Genomic DNA, 25,808 nt, shown 5'->3' on the forward strand with positions numbered 1-25,808 from the left:
GGCTTGAAGGTTTAAATTCATATGCCTAACCCAGCTGCTGGTGTTACATCATCCTCATTTTGGTTTGCTGAAACTCCAGCTTAAGGGAGAACATAACCTAAAGCTTATCTTGTCTCATGTCTCTCCTAGATGCCAAATTGCAGGATATCATTGTCAGTGTCACCTTCTTTGCCCCTCTCTTAGTAAAATGAAAAGGGGCTCCTTGTCTAAAAATAAGTTGATTTATGTTAGTAACTTTTTTTGGAAGGTATAAAGATACCCCCTAAGAGATCTGATGCTTATGGAACTATTATTGGCTACAGAAGCTTATCTGTCTTAAATTCTATTGGTGTTATTTTCAAGTTTGTACACCAAGTTTGGCAGTTCCTGTAATAGGATTCTTTTATGTATTTTAACTGAGTCCATAATAAAGTAACATTTTGTGTGTATAGATTCTGGATGAAGTAGAGAAGAGAAGAGAAATGTCTCCAGCTCTTGTTTACCCATTCATGCAAAGTGTCATGGAAGCTCCCTTCCCAGCTCCTGGACGCACCATCACAGTTAAGAGCTACCTTCCTGGGGCTGGAGATGGGGTAAGTTAGCTTGTTTTGGAAAGGTTTGATTGCAAGCAAAAAGCAGGCCTTATACTAACGGGCAGAGTTTCCAGAAGCCCAAGGGCATAGTTTTCTCTTTTTCATAAACTGTGAAGAGTATGTTTTAGCCTCATAAAACACTGGAGAAATATCCAATTGATCTGTGACATAGTTGTTCCTAGACTCAGGACCCAGAGATTTCCTATCATACATAGATTGAACCCCTTCATAATGACAATTTCAGTGTGATAAATGAAGATTATACATACTGTTCTCAGATGGAATAAACGATTTTACCATCAGTTTACAGCACAAAATAAACTGTGGGCTTTGGGATGGCACAACCTGGAACTCCTGGGCTCAAGCACCACATCCAGCTAATTTGCTATTCACAAACTGTAGAGCAAACCCTCTTTCTTGCACTTGCATAAGAATGGCAGGATCCATAGTGTCATCATTGAGATTGTTTTCCAACATCAGCTTCCCTGATTCAAATTCTTGCATTTCAGTCAATTGAACTCTGCCGACCACTAGATTCCCGATTGGAACATGTTGATTTTGAATGTCTCTTTAAGTGCCTGAGTGTGTGTCACCTCATCCGAGTCTGTGCTTCTCTCCTCTTAGAGCGGAGGGTAATCTTTGTTGCCAACAGCTTAAGGTAAGAAATAAATGAAATATGTCACTTCATACTGGTGTTTTACTTATTCTTACTATTTTAAAATTTGGGCATGTTAAAAAAATGTAAGATCAGTCTCTCATTTAACTAAAGGTATAGTGACATGGATAATTCCAAATAATCAAAAAGCCATTTGCATTAGGCTATACCAGTGACTTTTTTTTTTGAGTTGTAATGAATTAACCTTTTAAATGCACCTTAAACTGCTGTTAAAAATCAGTAATGCATTTCTAAGTATACACTAATTTTTAGCATGATAAATTATGGGGAAGAGCTAGATTGAGATTAAACATTGTCAATAATTAAGTTTAAGTTTTAAGTAAAATGTTAAAAATTACTGAGTATTCACAGAATTGTTAATCTATGATCATTAACCAGCATCAGTTTTGTAATTCTTTAACATAGTATCTGAAATGCCCTCTACATTGCTGCTCTATTTGTGACACTGTTTGCTTTCTCCTCTGGCTAGTACTCTGTCAAAGTGTGGCCATGCCGTGGTAGCCACACTGTATCCATTCACCTGGCAGCATACCTACATCCCAGTCCTGCCAGCATCTATGATCGACATTGTGTGCTCACCTACTCCATTCCTTATTGGAATCCTATCTTGCTCCTTACCACAGCTCCAGGACCTGCCCATTGAAGAGGTGAGATGGAAGAAATAGTACCTATGGAAAATATTGGAACCTTGACAAATGAAAATAAGTGATCTTTAAGAGCAGTAGAATTGTTATTTATTAATATTAAAATAATAATATGTTATGCTATCATATTTTGGTATCTTTTATTAAAGTAAGAAAAATTCTATAGTACACATGAATCCAAAGTTGTATCTTACTTCCAGTAGTAAACCATGAGCTCATTCTTGTGTTATTCTGAAAGGTAGGTCTTTTAGTTTTAAAGTCAAACACAAAAACTACTCTAGCTTAACTTAAGAAATCATTTTCAAGCCAGGTGTGGTGTCTCACTCATGTAATCCTAGCACTTTGGGAGGCCAAGGCAGGAGGATTGCTTAAGGCCAGGAGTTCGAGACCAGCATAAGCAAGAGCAAGACCGCATCTCTACAAAAAATAGAAAAATTAGCTGGGCATGGTGCTTGAGCCCAGGAGTTCGAGGTTGTAGTGAGCTATGATAATGCCACTGTACTCTAGCCTGGGCAACAGAGTGAGACCCTGTCTCAAAAAAAAAAAATTTTGTTTCAATTATAACACATATATAGATAAGTGCCCAAAACAAAATATACAGTGCAGCAAATTATCAGAAATTGAACACTTACGTAGCCAGCATCGGAATGAAATGGAAACATTACTGCAATGGAATCAGTACCAGCATCCTAGAAGTCCCCATCATGCCGCCTCCTGATCTCTGCTCCCTTCCCCATCTCCTACAAAAGGCATTCATTATCTTGACTTTTATGATATTCATTTACTTGTTTTTCTTTATAGTTTTACCCCCTAGGCATGTATCCCTAAATGATGTACTTCAGCTTTCCCTGGTTTTCAACTTGATATAAATGGACTCATACAGTATATATATTTTTTCCTGGATTCTTTTGCTTAACATTATGTGTGTAAGATTCATCCGTGTTGATGAGTTTAATAGGAGTTTGATCATTCTAATTGTATGTAAGATTCCACTGTGTGAACATACCACAATTTTTTTATCCATTCTATATTTGATGAACATCTGAGTTGTTTCCAGCCTGGGATTATCATGAATAATGTTGCTATAAATATTCTTGTACTTGACCCTTGGTACATACATGCATGCAGTTCTATGCATATATACTTAGAAATTGAAGTGCCTGGGTCATAGGGTAAGCATATCTCCAACTTTAATAAATAAAGTCAAACTTTTTAAAAGCATTTGAACCAATTTAAACTTCCTCCAACAGTGTATGAGAATTCTTATTGTTTCATATCATCGTCAACACTTACTATCATCAGTTTGTGTAATTTAGCCTATCTGGTGGGTGGGTAGTGGTATTCTAGTTGCGGTTTAATTTGCATTCCTTCATTACCGTTGAAGTTGGGCACCCTTCTATGTGTTTATTGGCCATGTGAATATTATCTTTTGTAAAATCCATTGTCTTTTTTTAAAAAACTTTATTATGGAAAATTTCAAACATATATAAAAGTAAACAGAAGGTAAAATTAATTCTCATGTGCCAGTCACTGTATTTCAGTACTTATCAAGTCATGTCCAGTCTTTACCCTGACACATTCCTCTCTCCCATTTTTTTTTTTTTTTTAAAGACTGGGGTCTGTCTCTGTTGCTCAAGTTGGAGTGCATGATCATAGCTTACTAATTCCTTGAACTGCTGGGCTCAAGCAATTCTGCTGTCTTAGCCTCCTGAGAAGCTGGAACTATAGGCACACACCACCCCAGCTGACTAATATTTCTTACTTTTTTAGAGATGGAGTCTTGCTATATTGCCCAGGCTTGTCTCAAACTGCTGACCTTAAGCAATACTCCTGCCTCAGCCTCCTGAGTCGCTGGGATTACAGAAATGAGCCACATTGCCTGGCTTGTCCCATAATATTTTGAATTGTATCCTGGCATAATTTCATCTGTAATATTATAGTATGCATCTCTGTAACATAAAGGCATTTTTAAACATAACCTCAATACCATTATAACTGAAGTATTTAACAGTTCCTTATTATCAACAAAATCCAGTATTCAGATCTCCAGTTGTCTCATAAATTTTTAATAATTTGTTTGAATCAGGTTTCAAATAAAATCCATACGTTGTATTTGATTGGTATGTTTTTTTAAGTCTCTTTTAATTTATAGGTATGCACATCAATGTGTTTTTTACTTGCAATTTATTTGTTGTGTTCATAGGTTAACTTTTTTTTTCATTAGATTTTTGCAGTCATTTGGAAATGGGTTAACTTTTAAACGTGCTACAACTTGGAGTTAATTTTGTTTAAAACTATTCCCATTGCCTGAAATAATCAAAACACCATTCCTGATCTGGCAGTGCCTAATGTATTTGTCTATGAATGTCTCTGGTTGAACTCGCCTGGCTCCTTTATTTCATAGGTGCTGATAGTTGATCTCTGTGCAGACAAGTTCTTACAGGAGGTGAGTGCCAAAGGAGGTGATTACATAATGTTTTAGGATAAAGGTCTATCTTAGATAATTGGACAGACAATATGTGAAAGTACTTAGAGACGATGACTCAGGCAAGACTTTTAGTTTCTACACATACTTGAATTGACATTATGGGCCAATCGTACAAGATTGACCTGAAAAATTTGGCTTGGATTTATAGCTGTTTATCACAAAGAAGGAAAGAGGAAACAGAATTAATGTCATTCTCAAAAGAGGTAACCCTCCCTTCTACTCCAGATGGGTTGACATATAAGCCTCTAATTTAATCAAATTTAAAAAGCGTTTATTAAACACCAGTATTTTCTAGATACTCTGTCAGGCAGTTGTGATCTAAAGATGAGTAAGACACAGTTTGATCCCTGAGGGGAAGTAGACGTATACATAAAATTTTAGAAATGATATAACAGAAATTTGTACCAGGTACAGTAGGGAGAAAAAAGAAGTGGTCATTTATTCTGGATATTAAAGTAGAAAGGAAGAGTTAGGAAAGCCTTCTCAGAGTAGCCCTTTGGATGTAACTTGTACGTAGGTTTGTATGCACTAAAACACAGGGGGAAAAGAATAAGAATGTTTCCTAGGACTTTGTCTTTTTTCAAAATCAATTAGCTCCTCACATTTGAAACACCATTTATTTGGGGATAATCTTTGTAATATAGCATAAGACTTATAGATAAGAGATATTTGGTGGAAAAGTACCAGAAATTTTTATAAAGTATATTATTTATTTTTTAATAGTTAAATGTAGTTAAAATATATACACCATAAGCATCATAGAGTCTATTTCATGTACAGAAGGAAACTTTAGGCTACTTAACCAAAATACATACAAAGTCACCCATGGCTAGTCACGTCACTAGTGCGTGTTTGAGACTTTCTCAAAGCTCATACAAAATCTCAATTTTTTTTCTTAAGGTATCTGATGAGGATGAAATTTTACCACCTAAACTACAAGCCGCCCTAGTGCAGATTTTGGAAGAACGAAATGAAATCTTGGCTCAGGAGCAGAATTTTTCACAAGGTATGAGACAAGTGGGCCAAAGACTTAAGGTTAAGGCAGTAAAGACTTACTGAATGCCCAGCACTCTGTTAAAGGATATACAAAAGTAGTATTAGGCTGCCTGTACCTTGAAAATCTTCTAATCAGCTTCCTTGCTGATCCTCAATATGTCAGGTGCTCTTCTATTTCAGGACCTTTGCACTTGCTCAGTTACATCTACAGAATGGTATTCCCCCAGATACCACGTGACTCCTACCCTTTCTTCCTGTAGGTCCATGCTCAAATGTTGCTTTCTTGCTGAGGCCTTTCCTGATGTCCTGTTTAAAACTGTACCTATTCCTCAAGCACTCCCTATCTGTCCTCTTTCCATTGACTTATTTTTCTCCATGGCTTTTATCCCCATCTCATGTGCTAGAATGTAAGTTCCATAAGAGCAGTGACTTTGTTTTGTTCTCTATCTCTAATAGTTTAAACAGTATTCAATAAGTAGGTACTCAATAAGTATTGTTGCATAAATGGTAGAATATTTATTGGTTGCTTACACTGTATCAAGCATTATGTTAAGCCTTAGCATATATTAATATTTTATTTCATCCTTGTAATATCCTTATGAAGTAGGTGTTATAATTTAATTACCATTTTACATATGAGAAAACTAAAGCTATTTACTAATGGGGAACTTTAGCGAAGGAGCAGATTTAAAGGAGTAATAAAAAGTTGAGTTTTAGGTATTAAGTTTGAGATACCTTTTGGACGTCTAATACCTAGCAGATATACAACTAGAGATGGGTTTTGTTTGTGGGTTTGTTTCTTTGTTTGTTTGTTTGAGACAGAGGCTCACTCTGTCACCCAGGTAGAGTACAGTGGCATCATCATAGCTCACTGCAACCTTAAACTTCTGGGCTCAAGCAATCCTCCTGCCTCAGCCTCCCCAGTAACTAGGCCTACAGGTGCACACCACCACACCTGGATGATTTTTTCTATTTTTAGTAGAGATGGGTCTGACGCTTGCTCAGGCTGTCCTTGAACTTCTGAGCTCAAGCAATCCTCCTGCCTTGGCCTCCCAAAGTTCTAGGATTACAGGCATGAGCCACCGAGCCCCAGCTAGAGATGTTAAGTAGGCATTTTTATATATCAGTTTGGGATTCAGGGGACAGATTTGGGCTAAAGACATACATTTAGAAATTGCCATTTTAAAGTTGTGGGACCAGATGAGATGACCCTATAGGGTGAGTATAGTTAGAAAGTAACAAAGGCTTAAGAATTGAGCCCTTGGGAATGGTGTGGTTAGATTTCCAACATTTGGTGGTTGGGAAGAAAAGAAGGATCCTGAAAAAGAGACTAAACGGAGCAGCTAGTAAAGTAAGAAAAAAACTAGGAAAGTATATGTGTAAAAAACCAGGAATATGACATTTCAGAAGCTGAGTGAAGAAGTATTTCACAAAGGAAAGAGTAAACAGTTACGCTTAAGGCTGCAAAGAGATCAAGTAAGATGAGGACTAAGAATTGACTGGTGGATGTGACAATAGGAAAGGCTCTGGAGACCTTGATACTAGTAGATTCACTGGCATGGTGGGAAGAAAGTGAGATTGGAGAGGGTTCAAGAGGGATCTGGAATGCCATTAAGCTGATCATAAAATTTAATTGGATGTACAAAGGGCCAAGAATAGCCAAGACACACTTGAAAAAGAACAAGATTGGAGGGCTTGCATTACTAGACATCAAGATCTATTGTAATGTCATAGTAATTAAGATAGTTTGGTTTTGGTGCAGAAATAAAGCAATGGAAAGAATAGAGAGTGCACATGTGTAAGGAAACTTCATTTGTGTCAGCGCCAGCATTTGCATATCAGTGGAGAAAGAATGAACCATTCAATAAATGATACTAGGACAATTGGCCTTCCATATGAAAAGAAATGAATATGGATATATACCTCACACTATACACAAAATTAATTCCAGTGAATATAAATACTTAAATGTTAAAAGCAAAGCTTTTAAAAATGTTTTTAAAAGAATAGAAGAAAATATTTTTATGTCCTTAAAACAATGATAGAGTTCTTTAAAATATGGCACAAAGACCAGAGACCATAAAGAAAAAGATCAATTGACGATGTTAAGTCTTTAAAATTTCTTTTCACCGAGGGACACCATGGAAAAGAAAAAAACAAGCTGCAAACTAGGTGAAGACATTTTCAACAAATAACAAAGAAATATTGTCTAGAATTTGTTTTTTAAAAAAACTCCTACAAATCAATAAGAAAAGGATAATCCAATAGAAAAATGGGGAAACAATAGGAACAAACATTCATAGAAAAAACATGAAAGGTGCCTAAACATATGAAGAAATGTGCAATCTCCCAAAATCAAGGAAATGTGATCCCATTTTTTATACTCACCATATTGGCAAAAATTTAAAACTCTGACAATATCAAGTATTGGTGAGAATGTGTAAATTAGTAAACTACTTTGGAAAAACAGGTTGGCAGTATCTAATAAAGTAAAAGGTATACCTATGCTACAGCCCAGCAATTCAGTTTTTAGATATATACCCTAGACTGAATCTCTTGCACATGACCACTAGGAAACAAGTACAATAATTTTCATAGTGGCATTGTAGATGCTAGCCAAAACTAAAAACAACCAAAATATCCATTGATAGAATAAGGCATTAAAAATGAATGTTAAAAACACATATTGAACAAAAAAACTGGAAGGGATGGGAGAACAAGGCAAAAGTGTTAAAGATAAATGCAGTGATGGACCATGGATTCTCAACTGCAGAAGGAAAGAGATGAGCAGGAAATCTGTTATACAAAATATAACAAAAACCTAGATTAGAATCAAAATGTAATATAGGAAGACACCTTGGAAATCTCTTTATCAGCTCCCCTCACTACATGGTTACGGATAGGCCAAGAGAGGTAAAGTGAGCTACCCACTATTATATAGCTGCTCTATGGTAGAACTCCAATTAAACCTAGGTCCCTGATTCCCAGTCCTGAGTGGAGCCCATGGAAAAGAGCAAGATACATTGTTCAAGGGGAAAAAAAGACTATTTGGATACGAAAGAAGAAGGAGTCTAAGTTGAATCTGAGGTTTAAGCCTGGGACCTGGAAGACAGTATAGTAGTATATTATAGGAACTAAGAATCACCTGACTTGGGAGTCTAGCATCTCCACTTACTAGATGGGATGACCCTGGAGAATTTCTTTAATAATTTGGAGCCGCAGTTTCCTCTGTAAAAGAGTAATAATAATACCTACCTCATTGGATTATTATGTTTGTTAAAGCACTTAATATGCTACCTGACATATCTTAAGCACTCAATAAACTATTATTTTTTATAGAGTAATCAGGTACAATATGAAATGGGAAAGTTGGTTGGGCACAGTGGATCATGCCTGAAATCCCAGGACTTTGGGAGACTGAGGCAGGAGAATTGCTTGAGGCCAGGAGTTCGAGACTAGCCCGGGCAATATAGCGAGACCCACGTCTCTACAAAAAATAAAATTAGCCAGCTGTGGTGATACATGCCTGTAGTCCTAGCTACTTGGGAGGCTGAGGTGGGAGGATCACTTGAGCCCAGGAGTTTGAGCCTGCAGTGAGCTATGATTGCACCACTGCTCTCCAGCCTGAGTGACAGAGTGAGACCTTGTCTCTAAAGAAAAATAAGTTGAGAGGGAAACTGATTTGATGGGGAAATATAATGAATTTGATTTTAGGCATGTATTACTTAATTTATTCATAGTCTTCAAAGTTCCAAAAAGGACCTGATAAAATGACTTTTAGACAAGTGGAATTTATGTGCTGACGGAGTGCCAGATGATGGTCTCCCATAGGTAGGCTGAAAATTTAGAAGGTGAAATATCAAGACTGCAGACCTAAGGTTGGGAATTATCATCTTAGCCAGCTCTATCTCTATGCCAATTAGCTCTTAAAAGAAGGGAATGTTGAAGTTACCTGTGGTCCATGCTCAGAAAAAGGAAGACAAGGCAAGAAAAAAACAAATGCTTGGTCATAAAGGCAAGAAAGGAATCAGTAGAGCATTAAGTTGTGGGGAACAAGAGAAGTGAGAAGGCAGTCAGCACAAATGCAGCATAGAGTTTAAAGAGGAATAAAAATAGAAGAGCAGATTAAATTTAGCTGGTTCTCACCAGTGGCTTTGAAAGAGCAATTACAGTGAAATCACAGATGTGCAAGCCAGGCTACAAGATATACTAAGAGCATGTGTGGGAAGAAAGGTAAGGATATAAGCCATTAACTTTTTGCAGGTCATGGAAAAAGAAAGCTAAGAATGAGCATTCCTGGGTTTATTCTCAGCCCTTTAATCTATGATTTCTTAGGTATGACTTCTATAACCAGAGCCAGTGTTCCCAGATACACAAAACTTAGGGGATTTTTTTCTTTTCTTTCTCTTTTTTTTTCATTTTGCAGCAGATGTGACACTCAACTCTCTGGTGTCTGAAGCATTTGTCAGGTTTTTTGTAGAGCTCGTGGGACATTATTCTTTAAATATGACTGTCACTGAGCGTGGGGAGCGTGTATTCCAAAGAGAGCCATTCCGTAAGTCCCACACCTCCCGAAGTGTACGCCATTTCCTAAATCTCTTCATGGAGACTCAGATGTTTGCAGGATTCATCCAGGACCGAGAGCTTCGGAAAAGTGGGGTTAAAGGTCAGTTTCCATCATAAAGTTCTCCCTCTCTATTTAGTGAGTACTTGAAAAGTTTGAATATAATATAAACAAAAAATAGTGCAAAGCTAAAGGGTTCAAAAGCTAAGTTGTATGTTATTAGAATTATTTATTTTGTAATATTGTTTTATCCATGGAATAAGGTAGTAATGACCACAGAGTTTTATTTAGTTAATTTCTAGTCTTAAGTATTGGACAGTTTCACCAACATGAGTTTCCTCATAGGTTTGTTTGAGGTCCGGGCCCTCCAATATTTGGAAACAATTCCTGAGTCTGAGCCCAGTGGGGTGAATAGAATTTTGCGGAGTCTTGGTGAGTTGCTCTGTTTTCCTTTTAGATAAATGTGGCTGAGAAAGGTTTGCAGTAGTGGGCCTCATCACAAAGGCTTTATAATCAGATCAGCAATAGAACATCACATCAAGTAGACTGATCAGAAACCATGACCCTAGTTCCAAAGTGTTCTAAAGAAAGGTTTTGGTTTTGTTTTGTTTTGTTTTGTTTTGTTTTTTTGAGACTGAGTCTTACTCTGTCATCCCAAGCAGACTATAGTGGCGTCATTGTAACTCACTGCGACCTCAAACTCCTGCGCTCAAGCGGTCTCCTGCCTCAGCCTCCTGGGTAGCTGGGACTACAGGCTCACACCATGATGCCTGGCTAATATTTCTATTTTTAGTAGAGACGGGGTCTTGCTCTTGCTCAGGCTGGTCTTGAACTCCTGAGCTCAAGCGATCCTCCCACCTTGGCCTCCCAGAGTGCTAGAATTACAGGTGTGAGTCACTGCGCCCAGCCAGAAAGGTCTTTTTCTCAAAGGTGGGGATTCTCCATCAAAGTGATCTATGGGGCTGTTTCCCTCAGATGAAGCTCCCTGAACTGCCCTTCATGATATGTTTGCATATCGTGATTATCAGTATTTTCTAGGTCAGGTCACATTCCTTGGACACATTCCTTATAAATTCTTATAAAAACTGTTGTCCTTTTTCCCAGAAAAATGTACTTAGAGCATACAAATAAATTTTGCATATAATTTTAGGGTGTTCATGAACCCCATGAAACCTATCCCTAGAACTCCAGATTAAAAACACCTGGTTTAGAGGGAGTCTGAGGCAAAAGAGGATTTCCTACAAGTCTCTAATTTTGCACTTCATACAGAAACACAGTTGTTTATGATTTTTCAATTGTAGTTAATTATCCATATGATATAAGGGAACAGTGGTGTGGTTAGCCTAAAACAATAAAGAACCTATATTCTATGGTATTTATATTGGTCTTTGAAATATATGCCCGCTAATTAGGCCCTGTCCTTCACTAGCTGAGAGACCATGGACAAATTATACCTTAGGCTGTTATTTCATCTTTATAACACAGGATTAGATCAGTGGTTCTCAGCTGTGACTACATATTGTAATCTCTGGGGAGCTTAAAAAAATTTTTTCCCTGGGCTTCAGGAAATCGCTGAGGGGCAAGCCAGGTGATTTTAACCTACATTCAGGGTTGAAACCCACTAGATTACATGATGTCTGAGTTCTTTTCTACCTCTACAATTAGACACTTGGGGCAGGGTGGGGTAGGGGAGGTGATCAAACACATCAACTCATAGCTTGAGATGTCAGCTTAACTTTTGGGCTGTTCTGAATAACTAGGTTGTTGATCACTTGACTCAAATCTACAGTAAATAAAAATGAATTGAGAGTTCACTCTACCTTTTTCTCCCTTTAGGAAGTAAAATGAAATTTCTGCAGAAGAAATGAAATCTTTGATTGACTGTCCTCATCCTAATTAGAAAAGAAAGTGCCAAAGAAAATATTTTTCTGAGGGTCAGGATACCCTGAAGTATTCTACAAAGTTCTTGAAATTTTAAAAGGTCAAAGATCGAGTCAGGCTGTTGGAGGAGGATTCTCCTGTTGCTGCTGTAGTAATCACTGGAGAATTGTTGGGAGTAGTCTGGAACCAATGCTCTCTTTACTCTGCCTCCAATTTTTTATAGTGGTCTTTTCTCTTTGATTCTTTAGCTCATTCTTTGTGTTTTGTGCTTAGTCTGTGATGGAAGTTGTCTTTTACAAGAGAAATGATTGTTGGTGTTAACATTGAAGAAACAGCTCAAAGAGGAGATGAGAGAAATGCTGAGTTTAAGGTACTGGAGAGGCACTATATACAAGTGGAGAACACTAGCCTTACCCACATAATTCTCATCACTGAAATATAATGGCAGCTTTAAACTCATGGGCTGCTTGACCTGGGCTAAGGAATATACTCATCAATATATCTCCATTTTTTTGTCTAATATTCTATCTAGGGGAATCTCACTTGTGGAAGTCCTACTTGTTAACACTGTTATTGAGTACCTTATGCAAGTAGGCATCTTGCAGCTTCTTCTCCACATCGTGTGGCACTCAGGTAGCTTGTCCCTCACATGTCAACATTAAACTTTGTGGAATTATAGCTAATAGGATAATGTCCTTTCAAGGGCATGGGAACTACCTTTTTTTTTTTTTTTTTTAGTATCCACCATGTGCCATACCTCTGGTACATGTATGTGTATCATCTTATTCAATCCTTAAGTCAACTTTATGAGGCAGACATTTGCATCTCCATTTTACTAATGAAGAAACTGGAATTCAAAGAGGCTAAATAACTTGCCCGTAGTTGTACAACAGACATAGAACTGAAGCTAGGACTTCTCTTTTATGAACACAGATAAAGTTCGTTAGTCCCACAGATGGAAATTTGATCTCTGTAGAATTACAGCTATTTAAAATTTTTTCTATTAAGTGTACCAGAGCCCTTTTCAGCTCTGAGGATAAGGGACTTTAAACTATAGGTGCCTAGATAAGACTTTTTATTCCCCTAGAATTGTTGGACTTTTTGCTCTAATTAAATTGAACTCAGAATATGAACATTTCTGAGCATACACAGCGTAAGAACCCAGATCCTTAATATCTAAAGTAGTAGTAGTGATTGGAAAGAGGAATTTGTCAGTGATGGTGTAATTTTCATTGATAAATGTTGTAGTAAATAGCAGTTTGTTTTCTTCATCTTCTGCTGCTGGTTTTAACTGGCATAAAAAATATTTATTCGAACTTACAAAACATTGTAAATTGTATTGTGATACAATTTATTGACGTACAGTATTGCATTACAACCCATTAAGGTATGCATGAATCTGAAGCAGACACCATTTAACACTGGTGCTGTGTAATATAATTCCTACAGATGTGGGTCCAGGTAATAGAACTGAGCCTATGTCTTTTTTTAAATGTTGATTAAGCAGCTTACCCCAGTGAGACTCCTATCAGACATTTCCCAATTTGGTCTCGTCTTACCCTGGAACCCTGAGGGAACAATTAATAATTAGGTGTTTATTAAATGGGGGTAGGAGGGTTTACTGTGGTGGATCCTGGCCATCCCCATGTGAAGAGACCTTTGCTTTAGGGATGGGAGTCTTACTTTACCTACAATCCGAAGCTGTATCCTTTCCTTGGGTCTATTGTGTTTTGTTTTTGTAAAGTATTATTAATTCTGGACATGTTTGTAAAAGAATTGCTCAAGATTTGTATAAAATGTTGTTTACAGAGCTTTTAATGAATAAACACATAAAAATCCACAAATCTTTTGGAGAATTCTTAAAATGTAAAGATCTTTTACCCCACTTAAATCGAGCCAGCACATTTACCTAATGTTAAATCGGTCTTTGCCTGCTTAATCAAAGAGAGGCTGTTTTGTCCAGGAGCCACGTAGCAGAGGTGCCCTGGCAGCAGTTTGAGTGGTTGGGAGGTGGTGAGGAACGCTATTACCCTAAGTCCTAAAGGAAAAATGACTGAATTTTATACATGCCATAAAGGCAAAATAACAGGATTTTTAAATGTTGGGGGTGGTGGACAGTTATCAACCTCGCCCTGGAGGGAGGTTAAGGTTAGTTGGGGGGGCTGGGGGAGGGGATGGGTGTATACCTACATTATGAGTGCGATGCGCACTGTCTGGGGAATGGACACTCTTGAAGCTCTGACTCGGGGGGATGGGGGGGCATGGGCAATATACATAACCTAAACTTTTGTACCCCCATAATAAGCTGAAATTAAAAAAAAAAAAAAAAAAGGTTACTTTTGTTACGCAGGCCCTAAAGATTCACAATTTTACTTGGAGACTGGCGCCCACTCTTAGGGTCTGTGAAAAAAACTGTACCGATCCAATGCAAAGATTTTCAGGGCGCCGAGAGCGAAGGACAGTGAGGCTACGGCAAGAACAGCCTGGCACAAAGGGAGAGAAGTTTAAGGGGAGAAAGTGGAAGGGGAATAACCCGGGAAACCAGTTTCTCTTTCCCCGCCAAGTTCTGCAACCAGTTCCCTGCAAAAGTTCTAAAGAGTTTCCCTTCCAGATACCAACATTCTGGAGGAAACGAAAAGTTCCAAATCCACCAAATCGCCACCACTCGCAGGCAAAAAAACCGGACAAACCGAGGACAGAAAGTTGAGGTCCTCAGCAGACGCTGGAAATACAGGTTGTGACGTCACGGCACGGCCGCCCAAAACAAAATAGCCCCGCAATTTCTAGCTGCCGGGCACATACGCCTTCAGAATTAGCAACTGGGCATGCGCCTACGTCAGTGCGCAGGCGACGTGGATTACGACAGTGTTGAACGCGGGCGTAATTAAATAGGACTGAGCCTGCGCAAACAGAGAACGCAAGCGAACCTAAGCTGTTGTGATGGCGGGCACGGGCTTGGTGGCTGGAGAAGTTGTGGTGGATGCGCTGCCGTATTTTGATCAAGGTTATGAAGCGCCTGGTGTGAGGGAAGCGGTGAGTGCGGGGTGTCGATGTGGGTGACTCAGCGCTCGCTGGCCTAGTACTGAAAGAAGCACTTGACGATTCGCCGCTTCTCCCCTGACCCTGGTTCTCGTTCTTAGGCTGCCGCGCTCGTGGAGGAGGAAACCCGCAGATACCGACCAACTAAAAACTACCTGAGCTACCTGACAGCCCCGGATTATTCTGCTTTTGAAGTAAGTGTGATGTCTATGAGCCCGAGGATTCCCGTGAACTTTTATTTTGGATTGAGAGCTTTAGTTACGTAAAAGTGAATTTTAAATTCCAGCTGTAACTGGTGTTTGTTTAGATGTTACTTACCTGTAACAGATAAGATAGGTAAGCTTTCTCTGGGGTTCTTATTCTGAAACACGTAAAAAGACTTTCTGAGGCTCCGCGAATTCTCTATCTTAATGCAAAAATTTATGTGTATACTTTTTTGAGATCGAGTCCATGCGTAAATTCTCACAGGAATTCTCTGCTCCCTAAGGTTTGCCTTACAGTAAGTGATGTAGGGTTTTATGATATGCATAAGCCCAATTACCTCAGGTCTTTTAGAACCACTGGAGAGAGCAGCCCTTGTATCAAAGCCTGAGTATTTACCAAATGCGTGTAAAGACTGAATGGACAAACCTATCTAAGTATATACTATTTTAAATGTTTAACCTAGAACTGCACCCAAGATACTAGTTAGGTCTAATTAGCTCAATGAAATTTAAAATGTCATTTCTAAATTATTGGATTCAGGCTGGATGTTGTGGCTCACACCTGTAATCCTAGCACTTTGGGAGGCCAAGGTGCTAGGAACACTTGAGGTCAGGAGTTCAAGACCAGCCTGTGCAATGCAGGGAGACCACCTTCTATACAAAAAATTAAAAAATTAACCAGGCCTGTAGTCCCAGCTACTTTGGGGTGAGGGTGCTGAGGCAGGAGGATCACTTGAGCCCAGCCTGGGCAATACAGCAAGATCCTGTCTCTTGAAAATATGTGTATTATTTGGCTGGATGTGATGGCTCACACCTGTAATCCTACCACTCTGGGAGGCCAAGGCAGGAGGATTGTGGTGGCACACACCTGTAGCCCCAGCTTCTCAGGAGGCTGAGGCAGGAAAGATCACTTGAGCCCAGGAGTTTGAGGTTGCAGTGAGCTATCATGACACCACTGCACTCTAGCCTGAGCAACAGAGCAAGACCCTATCTCAAAATAAATAAATAAATTACTGGATTCAGGCATTTCAGGATGTACATATTTGGGATTTCCCCCCATTTTATGTAATCATTTATTTATGAAAGGATTGTTATTAAAAGACAGTGTTTATGTTGAAGTAACATGAAAAAATGTTGGCAAAGTTTTAAGTAGAAGAAAGTTGTTTTCTTATACTTTTTCTAAATGTTGTTACTTAATTGTAGATGTTAACCACATTAAGAACTAAGTACAGGCAGGCATGGTGGCTCATCCCTATTATCCCAGCACTTTGGGAGGCCAAGGTGGAGGATCGCTTGAGGCGAGGAGTTCGAGACCACTCTGAGCAACATATGGAGAGTCCTGTGTCCACAAAAAAAGTTTAAAAATTAGTCAAGCATAGTGTTGCAAACCTATAGTCCCAGCTACTTGGGAGGCTGAGGTAGAAGGATCCCCAGAGCCTAGGAGTTTGAGGCTACGGTGAGCTATTTTCGTGCCACTGCATTCCAGCAAGTAGCAGAGCAAGACCACATCTCTAATTAATTAGTTAAACTATATAACAACATATGTTTATTATCCCCATTTTTTTTAGGTGGGAAACTTGTGGCTTAGAGAGGGTAATTGATTAAGACTTTAACCACTCTTCACATTGCCTTTGAAACTGTTCCATTAATTCATTTAACAACTATTTGCTGGATATTAGAGATAGGCAAGGTCCATACTTTCATGTTCATTCTAGAGTGTTGAGACAGACAAATCAGAAAATATCAGATTATTGTTAAATGCTATAGAGAGGAAGTAGTGATATGATGCAGTGACTAGGACTACTATGGATGGTCGAGGAAGACCTGTCTAAGCTGAGATAACGCTGCTTCATGAGCAGGGAAATTTTTTGTCTTCTTCATTGCCTAGAACAGTGCTTGGCACACAACAGGCACCCGAATACTTAATGAACACTTAATATGTGCCCAACATACCTGGAGCTTTTTCCTGACTTGGCTCCATGAACACTGGCTTGGCCTATGTTACATACTCAAGACAACTTACACTGCTTTGTGGGTTTGGTTTTGTTTGGTTTTGTTTTGTTTTTTTGAGATAAGGTCTTACTTTGATGCCTAAGCTGGAGTGCAGTGGCATGATCATAGCTCACTGCAACCTCAAACTCCTGGGCTTAAGCAATCTCCCCACCTCAGCCTCCTGAGTAGCCGGGACTATAGGTACACACCACCATTCCCAGCTAGGTTTTTTTTTGTATGGATGAGGTCTTGATATTGCCCAGGCTTATACTTCATTTTTGTAGTTTCTCTTACCTAATTCTTAGTTATTACTCCTTGTCTGTTACTGTGCAGAACCTTCTAGTTAGAATGCCTTGGTTTTCTTGTAGGTAACTAGATAACCACATTTTCTTAGAATTGTGTGTAATTCAGCAATAGCTCCCCAAAACAGACTTTCTCCAATAAGAAATGCTTAATGCAAAACTTTTAAATGTGAATGGGGCTTCTGGATGGCCTTTTTTTTTTTTTTTTTGCAAACTCTTTAGTGTAATTGTTAGGATAGTTAAAGCCCTCAGAAAATTGAAAATTACATGGGATAACTGAAGTATTACTATGAATGAATATTTTACTCAAGCAGTTCTTTATATTAATACTTAGGGTAGGAAATATGCAGAACAGAAATGGGATAAGATATTGACCAAAATTGCTAAAGCAGATAGCAGAACTGGTTACTTTTGCCCTTTCCCCTCTTCTCCATTCCTTGCAAAGAGCAAAGTGTGAAAACAGCCACCAGGACCAAAAAGAAAGTGTAAATTTAGGCTCATAGCCCTAAAGCAGATTATTTTGTTAAAGTCCTCTTCTTCCCTCATAACCATTGAGTACTTAGATCCATGGTTCCCAACACTGACTTCACTTTATAATCAACTGGTGGGTTAAAAACAAAAATTATAATCCCAGGATCTGCTTCAGGACCAATTAAATAGGAATGTTGGAGAAGAGTGAGATGTGGCTGGGATTAGAATTGTTTTTCAAGCTCTCTGTCTTAGTTTGGTTTTTTGTTGTTGTTGTTGTTGTTGTTGTTGATATAACTGGATACCTGAGTCTGGGTAATTTATAAAGAAAAGAAATTTATTTATTAAACAGTTCTGGAGACTGGGCAGTGCAAGGTCATGGGGCCACATCTTGTGAGGGCCTTCTTGCTGGGGAGGACTCTCTGTAAGAGAGTCCCCAGTCAGCACAAGGCATCACATGGAGAGGTGGAAGCACACGAGAGAGAGCCAAACTGGGTTTTATAACAGACCCTTTCCCATGATAACCCATTAATCCATTCATGATGGTTCTGCCTCATTGCCTCTTAAAGGCCCCACCTCTTAATACTGTTATGTTGGGGAATAAGTTCCAACGTGAGTTTCAGAGGGCACAAATATTCAAACCATAGCGCTCATCAACTGATCTCTTACGTGTTGCTGGGATTGAAAACCACTGATTTAAGATTAATCCTTCTCTCTGTGGGCTTTATATATACTGCCTTTTCTGCCCGAGTATGGAATATGGAATTAAAATGGGGGGCGGTGGTGGGGAGGGGAGTTCTTCTCCAGATCCCAGCGAGCATTTTTAACCCAGAAAAGAATTAAGGGAAGGGAAATGATCCATTATAATGGGTACTACAAAGAATAAATAACCTACATAGGTTAAATCCATTATTCAGTGATTGTTAATTTCAGTTTGTCAGTATGATCTTGGAAATAATTCTTCCTTTTATTTATATATCAGACGGACATAATGAGAAATGAGTTTGAAAGACTGGCTGCTCGACAACCAATTGAATTGCTCAGTATGAAGCGGTAAGAGAATTGAAATTAAAATTTAGTTTGTAGTAACTCAATGAGCTGAAATTTATAAAGAATGTATTTGCTGGCTGTGTTGGCAGTACTGAAAGACTGGGTAGTATGGAGAGAGAGAATGGAGTGTGGGGTCTAAATGTGAAGAACTATTATATCCCTTCCCATTTTTTTCTCTACAGGGGGCATGGCTGCATTGGTGGATAGGTGGGTGCGGGTGTTTTACAAAAATGGTAGCCAAATTTTTTATATCCTACTTCTTTCCTTTAATATTTGTTAATATTATTAGATATTCTTTACATGATGTAAAGATGATATTCTTAACATCATGTAATAGCTAACATAACTATCCTTTATGTGAATGTAATATAGCTTATTTAACCAGTTCACACTAAAGTGAACAATTCTTTGATTCTATATATAATAGTGCTAAATCTTGTTTGTAAATTGATTCTTAGGATATATAGGGTTTTTTTTTTTTTTTTTATTGCAAGGTTTGTATCACATCTTCCGTCTTCTGTGGTTTTTACAATGTGCATAGACCTATGGGGCATTCTGTTGGGAGGAGGTATAAAGATTTGGCAGTATATATTGTTTTATTTATTTTGTTGTTTAATTTCAGATATGAGCTTCCAGCCCCTTCCTCAGGTCAGAAGAATGACATTACTGCATGGCAAGAATGTGTAAACAATTCTATGGCCCAGTTAGAGCATCAAGCAGTTCGAATTGAGAATCTGGAACTAATGTCACAGCATGGATGTAATGCCTGGAAAGTGTATAATGAGTAAGAAGCTTTTTTTCTTTTGGTAAAACCCATCCCATTCAAAGTTTTAGTATTTTTTAAAAGTTCGGGAGGTAGGGTAGGGGAAGTGGGATAAAAATAACATAACTAGACTTTGATTTGGGATCATGTCCTAGCACTACAACTCATATGAAAAGGCCACTACTTTGAGACCCACCTCAAAGCTCAGAGCACTAAGAGGACCTAAACCTAACTGCCACAATTTTTATATAATACTTAACGTTCAAAAGGGTAAAGCAACTTACTTGAGACTACCCCACTAACCAATGCCAGACTTGGAACTTGAACTCCATCCTCTGGTTATTTCTGTTTGAGAGCTGAAGCAAGAATGCAAAGCATCTCCTTGTTCAACTTCAGCTGGGGATGTGCATGCCACGCAACCCAGAGTTTTCACTGCTGTGCACATGCCCAATAATGACTGCAAAATACTGCAGGTAGTGATTTTAGGACTACAAATAAATTCTAGTAGGCAGATTCATAAATACAGAATCTGTGAATAGTGAGACTCAAAACTGTAAGAAAAGAATTAACACTGGATTTTGCTGCCAAAATAAGCCACTGATAACGCTGTTTCTGTTTCATGTAACTAGTTTTAGCTTTAGTATTTATTGTCTATCCAGAGTTCATTTTCCTTGTTTGTAAAATTCAGTGCTTAGATTATCTCTAGCCCCTTTGAGCCCTAAACTTTCCTGAGTGTCTATTAACAATTTAAGTGGAAAAGGCCACTGAACCTCATGACTGTATGGAAAACTTTTGTTAATTATGTTTTTCTGAAACATAACTATATAAAGCAAAACCACAAAATGATAAATACATTTTCTGAGATCTTCAGAATGTTTTAAATTTCTGTAGCCACATGAGAATCCAGTAGGCAAAATCCAGAATTTGGGAAACTGTACAAAACGGGCAACTCACTTGCTTTTGTGAATTTATTGCAAGGGGTAAAAAAAAAAGAATGGGATTAGGGTGATTAAGGAGTTTAAGAGATCAATTGAAAATGTATTTCACAAGGTGGCAAAAATGTCTTCCTTGTCCTCCAGAAGCTTTATCTAGTGGAGAAAACAAGTTCTATGCCAGGTAACCAGTAGTCCATTTTTGGCAGTACAGGGGCAAGTACTACATTAGTACTGACTCCCTCTTCTGAGTGAGTATTCTCATTACTGTGCACATCTCTTGTTTTCCGTTTACTGACACGGTACTCTATAGTGTTAATCACTCCCCTGAGCATATTTTGTCTCCTCCAAATCCAATGGGTACTTCTGCAGAGGAGAGGTATGCTGTATTGTTTATCAAAGTAAATTTAAGAGGGAGGACGGGAGAAGGGAGAGGACAACAAATAAACATTCAGGGAGCAGTAATTTAAAGGAAAGCTTGTCAATGGTCAGAGGTCAGGAATAGAGCACTAAAAGTAATAGTCCTCAGCATGGAGTAATTGTTGAAGCCAAGGAAACTAGGATGAGCTGAGGGAAAGCTTAGAAAGGCACAGCTGTTTGAAGACTGAATTGTGAGAGAACAGCAGATAGTGCAAAGAGACCAGTCAGTAGAGATAGGAAAGTAACTCAGGTGAGCAGCAGACAATTTGAGTCACAAAAGCCAGGAAACATTAGATCTAGAGCAAGAACACAGTAGGGCCAAGTGTGGTTGAAATAGATTCTAAAGATAATTCATCCATTGCCTTAAGAGGAAATTGATAGGATATGGAATTATATCTCAATAAAACTTATTTAAATTTTAAAGAGAGAGATTGAAATCTACTGTTGAATTACTTCTCTAATGATAATAAACACATAGTGCTATGTGTTATTGAACTTTTTGCCTGTGCTATTTAGAGCTGACTTGGACTCCAGCCTTCTACAATGGTTTTCTTTTCTTCTCCTCTCTCTAGTTAGCAGTAGACAGGAGGAGATAATGACAAGATAAATGTAGATACAGAAATAAAGAAATGAAAAGGAGTTGAGAAATACAAAGAAAGCGAGTGTACTCAGATATATTCTATCTTTTCTGTGAAAGGAAGTCATGACTATTTAAGAAGTGGCGGCCGGGCGCGGTGGCTCACGCCTGTAATCCTAGCACTCTGGGAGGCCAAGGTGGGCGGATCGTTTGAGCTCAGGAGTTCGAGACCAGCCTGAGCAAGAGCGAGACCCCACCTCTACTAAAAATAGAAAGAAATTATATGGACAGCTAAAAATATATATAGAAAAAAAATTAGCCGGGCGTGGTGGCGCATGCCTGTAGTCCCAGCTACTCGGGAGGCTGAGACAGGAGGATCGCTTGAGCTCAGGAGTTTGAAGTTGCTGTGAGCTAGGCTGACGCCACGGCACTCACTCTAGCCTGGGCAACAGAGTGAGACTCTGTCTCAAAAAAAAAAAAAAAAAAAAAAAGAAGTGACATAAGTACTCAAAATCAAAATATCAGTAAACAGCTTGGCTCTAGAGTTTAAAAGACCTGAAATAGAGCCTAGCTCAGATGCTTGACCTCTCTTAGCTCGAACAAGTTATTTCATCTTTCTGTTAGTTTCCCCACATGTGAAATTGGGATAATAAATTATACGTATCTCAGAGAATTCCTGTGAGAATTGAATTAGCTAGTATATATGAAGTGCCTAACATAGTAGTTGGCACATATAGCTCAATATTTACTATTTTAGCAGAAGAACTTGACTTTGTATGAACTAGATAGTTCACTTTTACTTGATACTCTTAGATTTGAATGTACGTCAATGTACTTTTTCTCTTTTCGTTTAGAAATCTAGTCCATATGATTGAACATGCACAGAAAGAGCTTCAGAAGTTAAGGTAAATTGAAATTGTTTTTTCTATTATTTTAGAATTAAATTTTTCGTGTTGTGGTTTTTTGTTTTGAGAAAGGATCTTACTCTGGTGCCTAGGTTAGAGAACAGTGGCACCATCATAGCTCACTGCAACCTCAAACTCCTGGGTTAAAGTATCCGCCTGCCTGCCTTAGCCTCCCATATAGCTGAGACTACTGGCACATGCCACTGCGCCCAGATTTTTTTTTTTTTTTTTTGTAGAAATGGGGTCTGGCTGTGTTGCTCAGGCTGATCTTGAACTCCCGGCCTCAAGTAGTCCTCCCAAAGTGCTGGGATTAGAGGCATGAGCCACTGCACCCAGCCAAAGTTTAAGTGAACCCTTAATAAATAGAAAGTGGGAGGAAGAAGAAACCATTGAGACTATGGTCATATGAAAGTAAACAATTGATCTACTCTCTCTGTCCACTGTCTGGCACTGGATTTGCACTACCTGAGTGGAGGAGAAATAGGGGATTGAGATCCAAAAACCATCTCTGTCAGGCCCTTTGCACTTGTTAAGTCTACAGACATAAAAAAGTCATTCTTAGAAGGAGAAGAAGTTGAAGCATAACACACATAATCTGATTTTATAAACTGATTTCTACACATACATGTAGGAAAGGATCTGGAATGACCCACAGAAACGCAGCAGCAGTTAGCAGGAAGGAGGACACATGCATGGGAGGAGGCACTTGATTTGTAATCTGTATTTGTGTGTGTTTTTGATTTTTCATAATGAGCATGTTTTATGAAATTTGTGATTAAAATATAATTCAATAAAATGTATTTGAGTAACATAAATAATTTTTTACAGAAAACATATTCAAGATTTAAACTGGCAGCGAAAGAACATGCAACTCACAGCTGGATCAAAATTGAGGGAAATGGAGTCAAAGTGAGTATTGCTAATTCCATCAGCTTTCACATTGCTATTCAAACACTATTCGAATGGGATGCCGCAGGTGTCAAAGAAATGCCACTTTCTGAATCTACCCTTCACTGTCTCTGCCCCTTTCTAGGTGTAGGCTTGGAAAGCAATGAGAGAGTTACAAACAAGAATTGAACCAACGCCAGGTGATCATGGTCTCAGAGTGCCATTTTTAGTCCTGTATTTCTGGCTCCGAAAATTTTGTAGGAAGGGAGATTCCATACTACTTTTTTTTTCTTTTTTCTTTTTTTCCTGACTACAAAGACCCAGAAGAATACTTTGTTTGATAATTTGTCCCTCAGTTTTTTCCCTTTTGTTTATACTTCTTAAAAATATTCTTCATATATATACATTTATACAAATCCCTAAATATACCCATGAATTTTGTGTCAGTTCTCTTTTCTTTTTTGCTTTGCTCTTCCCTACTCTTCCTCCCTTCATCACCCACATCATTCTTGTTCCACCCTCCCCTACGTAAACCCTGTGTTATCAATCTCTTATGCATCCCTTCACATTTTTCTTCAGGTTACTATAATCTTATGAATACAGATGTGTATTTCCTTTTATTTTTCCTAGAGTTTTTTTTAGGGGAAAGGGAAGCCTCTTTGAATCATGTTTGTCAGTTCTAGACTTTTCGCCACTATTTTTCTATGACTATTGCCTCTGCCCTATTTTCCCTTTTTTTGTTAATCCAATTAAATATTATCTTCCATCTCTCTTTCCTGTCTCTTCTATCTCACTAATTCTCTCTCTGGGTATTCCTGATTTACTCTTTTATAAATTAAACTTTTTATTTTGAGATTATTGTGGATTCAAATGCAGTTTGTAAGAAATAATACAGAGATCGCCTGTGTCCCCTTTACCTACTTTCCCACAATTGTGCCTCAGTTTTTAATATGGAAAGTTGAAAGTGAAGATTAGTGTTACAGCCCTGGTGAACAGTATATGTACATTTAAAATAAAATCTTTTAAGATAGATTTCATATTGAGTAATTTTTCCTCTTTTTTTTTCTTTTCTAGTTGGGTATCCTTGGTCAGTAAGAATTATGAGATTGAACGGACTATTGTGCAACTAGAAAATGAAATCTATCAAATCAAGCAGCAACATGGAGAGGCAAACAAAGAAAACATCCGTCAAGACTTCTGAAAAGACAAATTAATTTTGAGAGTAGAAAGGAAGAAAAGTTGGGCTTTCACAGAAGGCATCTGAACTGTCTCTGAACTATGAAGGACAACAACAGCATTTCACAGGGACAGTTGATGGCTAAATGTTTAGAAATTATAGAATATGTGAACTGTTGTGTTAATTCTATTTGCATATCTTAGGAAAAATAAAAATTTCTAACTTGGTGGTATTTTTATAGCCATAAAGAAAACTTTAGGCTTTTAAGATAAATATAACTTTAGAATAAAATTATGTCATAGAATTAATTTTTGAGCTACTTGGACCATATTTATATCCAAGGACTTTATTTAAAGCTTTCAGACTGAGCATGGTGGCTTCCACCTGTAATCTCAGCACTTTGGGAGGCTGAGGCAGAAGGATTATTTGAGTCTGGAGTTCGAGACCAGCCTGGGCAACAAAGCCAGACCCCATCCCTACCAAAAATAGAAAAACTAGCCAGTTGTCGTGGCACATGCCTGTAGTCCCAGCTACTCAGGAGGCTGAGGCAGGAGGATCACTTGAGCCCTGGAGTTTGAGGCTGCAGTAAGCTCTGATCATGCCACTGTACTCTACCCAGGGCAATAGAGTGAGACTCTGTCAAAATAAAAAATAAATGTCTTCAAGCTTCTTAACAGCATCTCTGGAAACCTGGAAAGAAGGTAATGGAGAAGAACCTTTAGAATTCTTATGAAAAATTATTTCCAACTTGGGACTCTATACATAGCCAAATTATCAGTCAAGTGTGTGAGGGTAGAATAACGACATTTGCAACCATATGAGATCTCAAAATCACTTCCTAAATATCATTTCTCAATGACTACATTGTAGAACATGTGCTTGATAACACTATGTTAGGTAGAAAAGCTTTTCTACCTAACATAGGGAAAAAGTAAAGGGACTTTTCCAAGGAGATTGGTGAAAGGGATCTCAAGTTTACATCTCACCTGTACCCTGCATAGAAGGCAACCAGTTTAGATTGTACCATCTTTATACAGTAAGAAACAAAGTCCAGGTGAGCCCCTGCCACTTTTTTTTTTTTTGGTTACAGAGTCTTGCTCTGTCACCCTGGCTAGAGTGCAGTGGAGTCATTGTAGCTCACTGCAACCTCAAATTCCTGGGTAGCTGGGACTACAGGCGTGCAACACAATGCCCAGCTAATTTTTCTTTTTTTAGTTAGAGGCAGAGTCTCATTCTTGCTTGGGCTGGTCTCGCACTCCTGACCTCAGTAC

The 25,808-nt window shown here is 38.4% G+C and overlaps 2 protein-coding genes across 2 annotated transcripts in view; both read left to right on the plus strand.

Annotated features, from left to right (window-relative positions):
• DENND2C (DENN domain containing 2C) overlaps positions 1-12,292 on the plus strand; it is a 33,843-nt gene extending 21,551 nt beyond the window's left edge. Inside the window, exons 10-17 of the mRNA XM_069478944.1 lie at positions 432-572; positions 1,082-1,230; positions 1,718-1,895; positions 4,297-4,338; positions 5,281-5,386; positions 9,806-10,042; positions 10,286-10,372; positions 11,777-12,292. Of these exons, the coding sequence (XP_069335045.1) occupies positions 432-572; positions 1,082-1,230; positions 1,718-1,895; positions 4,297-4,338; positions 5,281-5,386; positions 9,806-10,042; positions 10,286-10,372; positions 11,777-11,808 (972 nt within the window). The 3' untranslated portion in view covers positions 11,809-12,292. The remainder of the gene's footprint in view (positions 1-431; positions 573-1,081; positions 1,231-1,717; positions 1,896-4,296; positions 4,339-5,280; positions 5,387-9,805; positions 10,043-10,285; positions 10,373-11,776) is intronic.
• A 2,429-nt stretch (positions 12,293-14,721) lies between these two features.
• On the plus strand, positions 14,722-24,750 carry LOC138390110 (pre-mRNA-splicing factor SPF27). The gene is made up of 7 exons (XM_069478946.1): positions 14,722-14,854; positions 14,962-15,054; positions 18,808-18,878; positions 19,498-19,659; positions 22,422-22,472; positions 23,301-23,381; positions 24,435-24,750. Exons 1-7 carry the CDS (start codon positions 14,762-14,764, stop codon positions 24,559-24,561), a joined length of 678 nt encoding a protein of 225 aa, XP_069335047.1. The 5' UTR covers positions 14,722-14,761; the 3' UTR covers positions 24,562-24,750.
• Positions 24,751-25,808: the final 1,058 nt, after the last annotated feature.

Source organism: Eulemur rufifrons, chromosome 8 (genome assembly GCF_041146395.1).
Source record: "Eulemur rufifrons isolate Redbay chromosome 8, OSU_ERuf_1, whole genome shotgun sequence".
Classification (NCBI taxonomy): domain Eukaryota; kingdom Metazoa; phylum Chordata; class Mammalia; order Primates; family Lemuridae; genus Eulemur; species Eulemur rufifrons.

Excerpts from the sequence above, each read along its gene's own strand:
- LOC138390110 (XM_069478946.1), top strand. The coding sequence starts at position 14,762 with ATGGCGGGCACGGGCTTGGTGGCTGGAGAAGTTGTGGTGGATGCGCTG. Across the intron at positions 18,879-19,497 it reads GAATTGCTCAGTATGAAGCG|ATATGAGCTTCCAGCCCCTT; the intron begins GTAAGAGAATTG and ends GTTTAATTTCAG. Across the intron at positions 22,473-23,300 it reads AAAGAGCTTCAGAAGTTAAG|AAAACATATTCAAGATTTAA; the intron begins GTAAATTGAAAT and ends AATTTTTTACAG.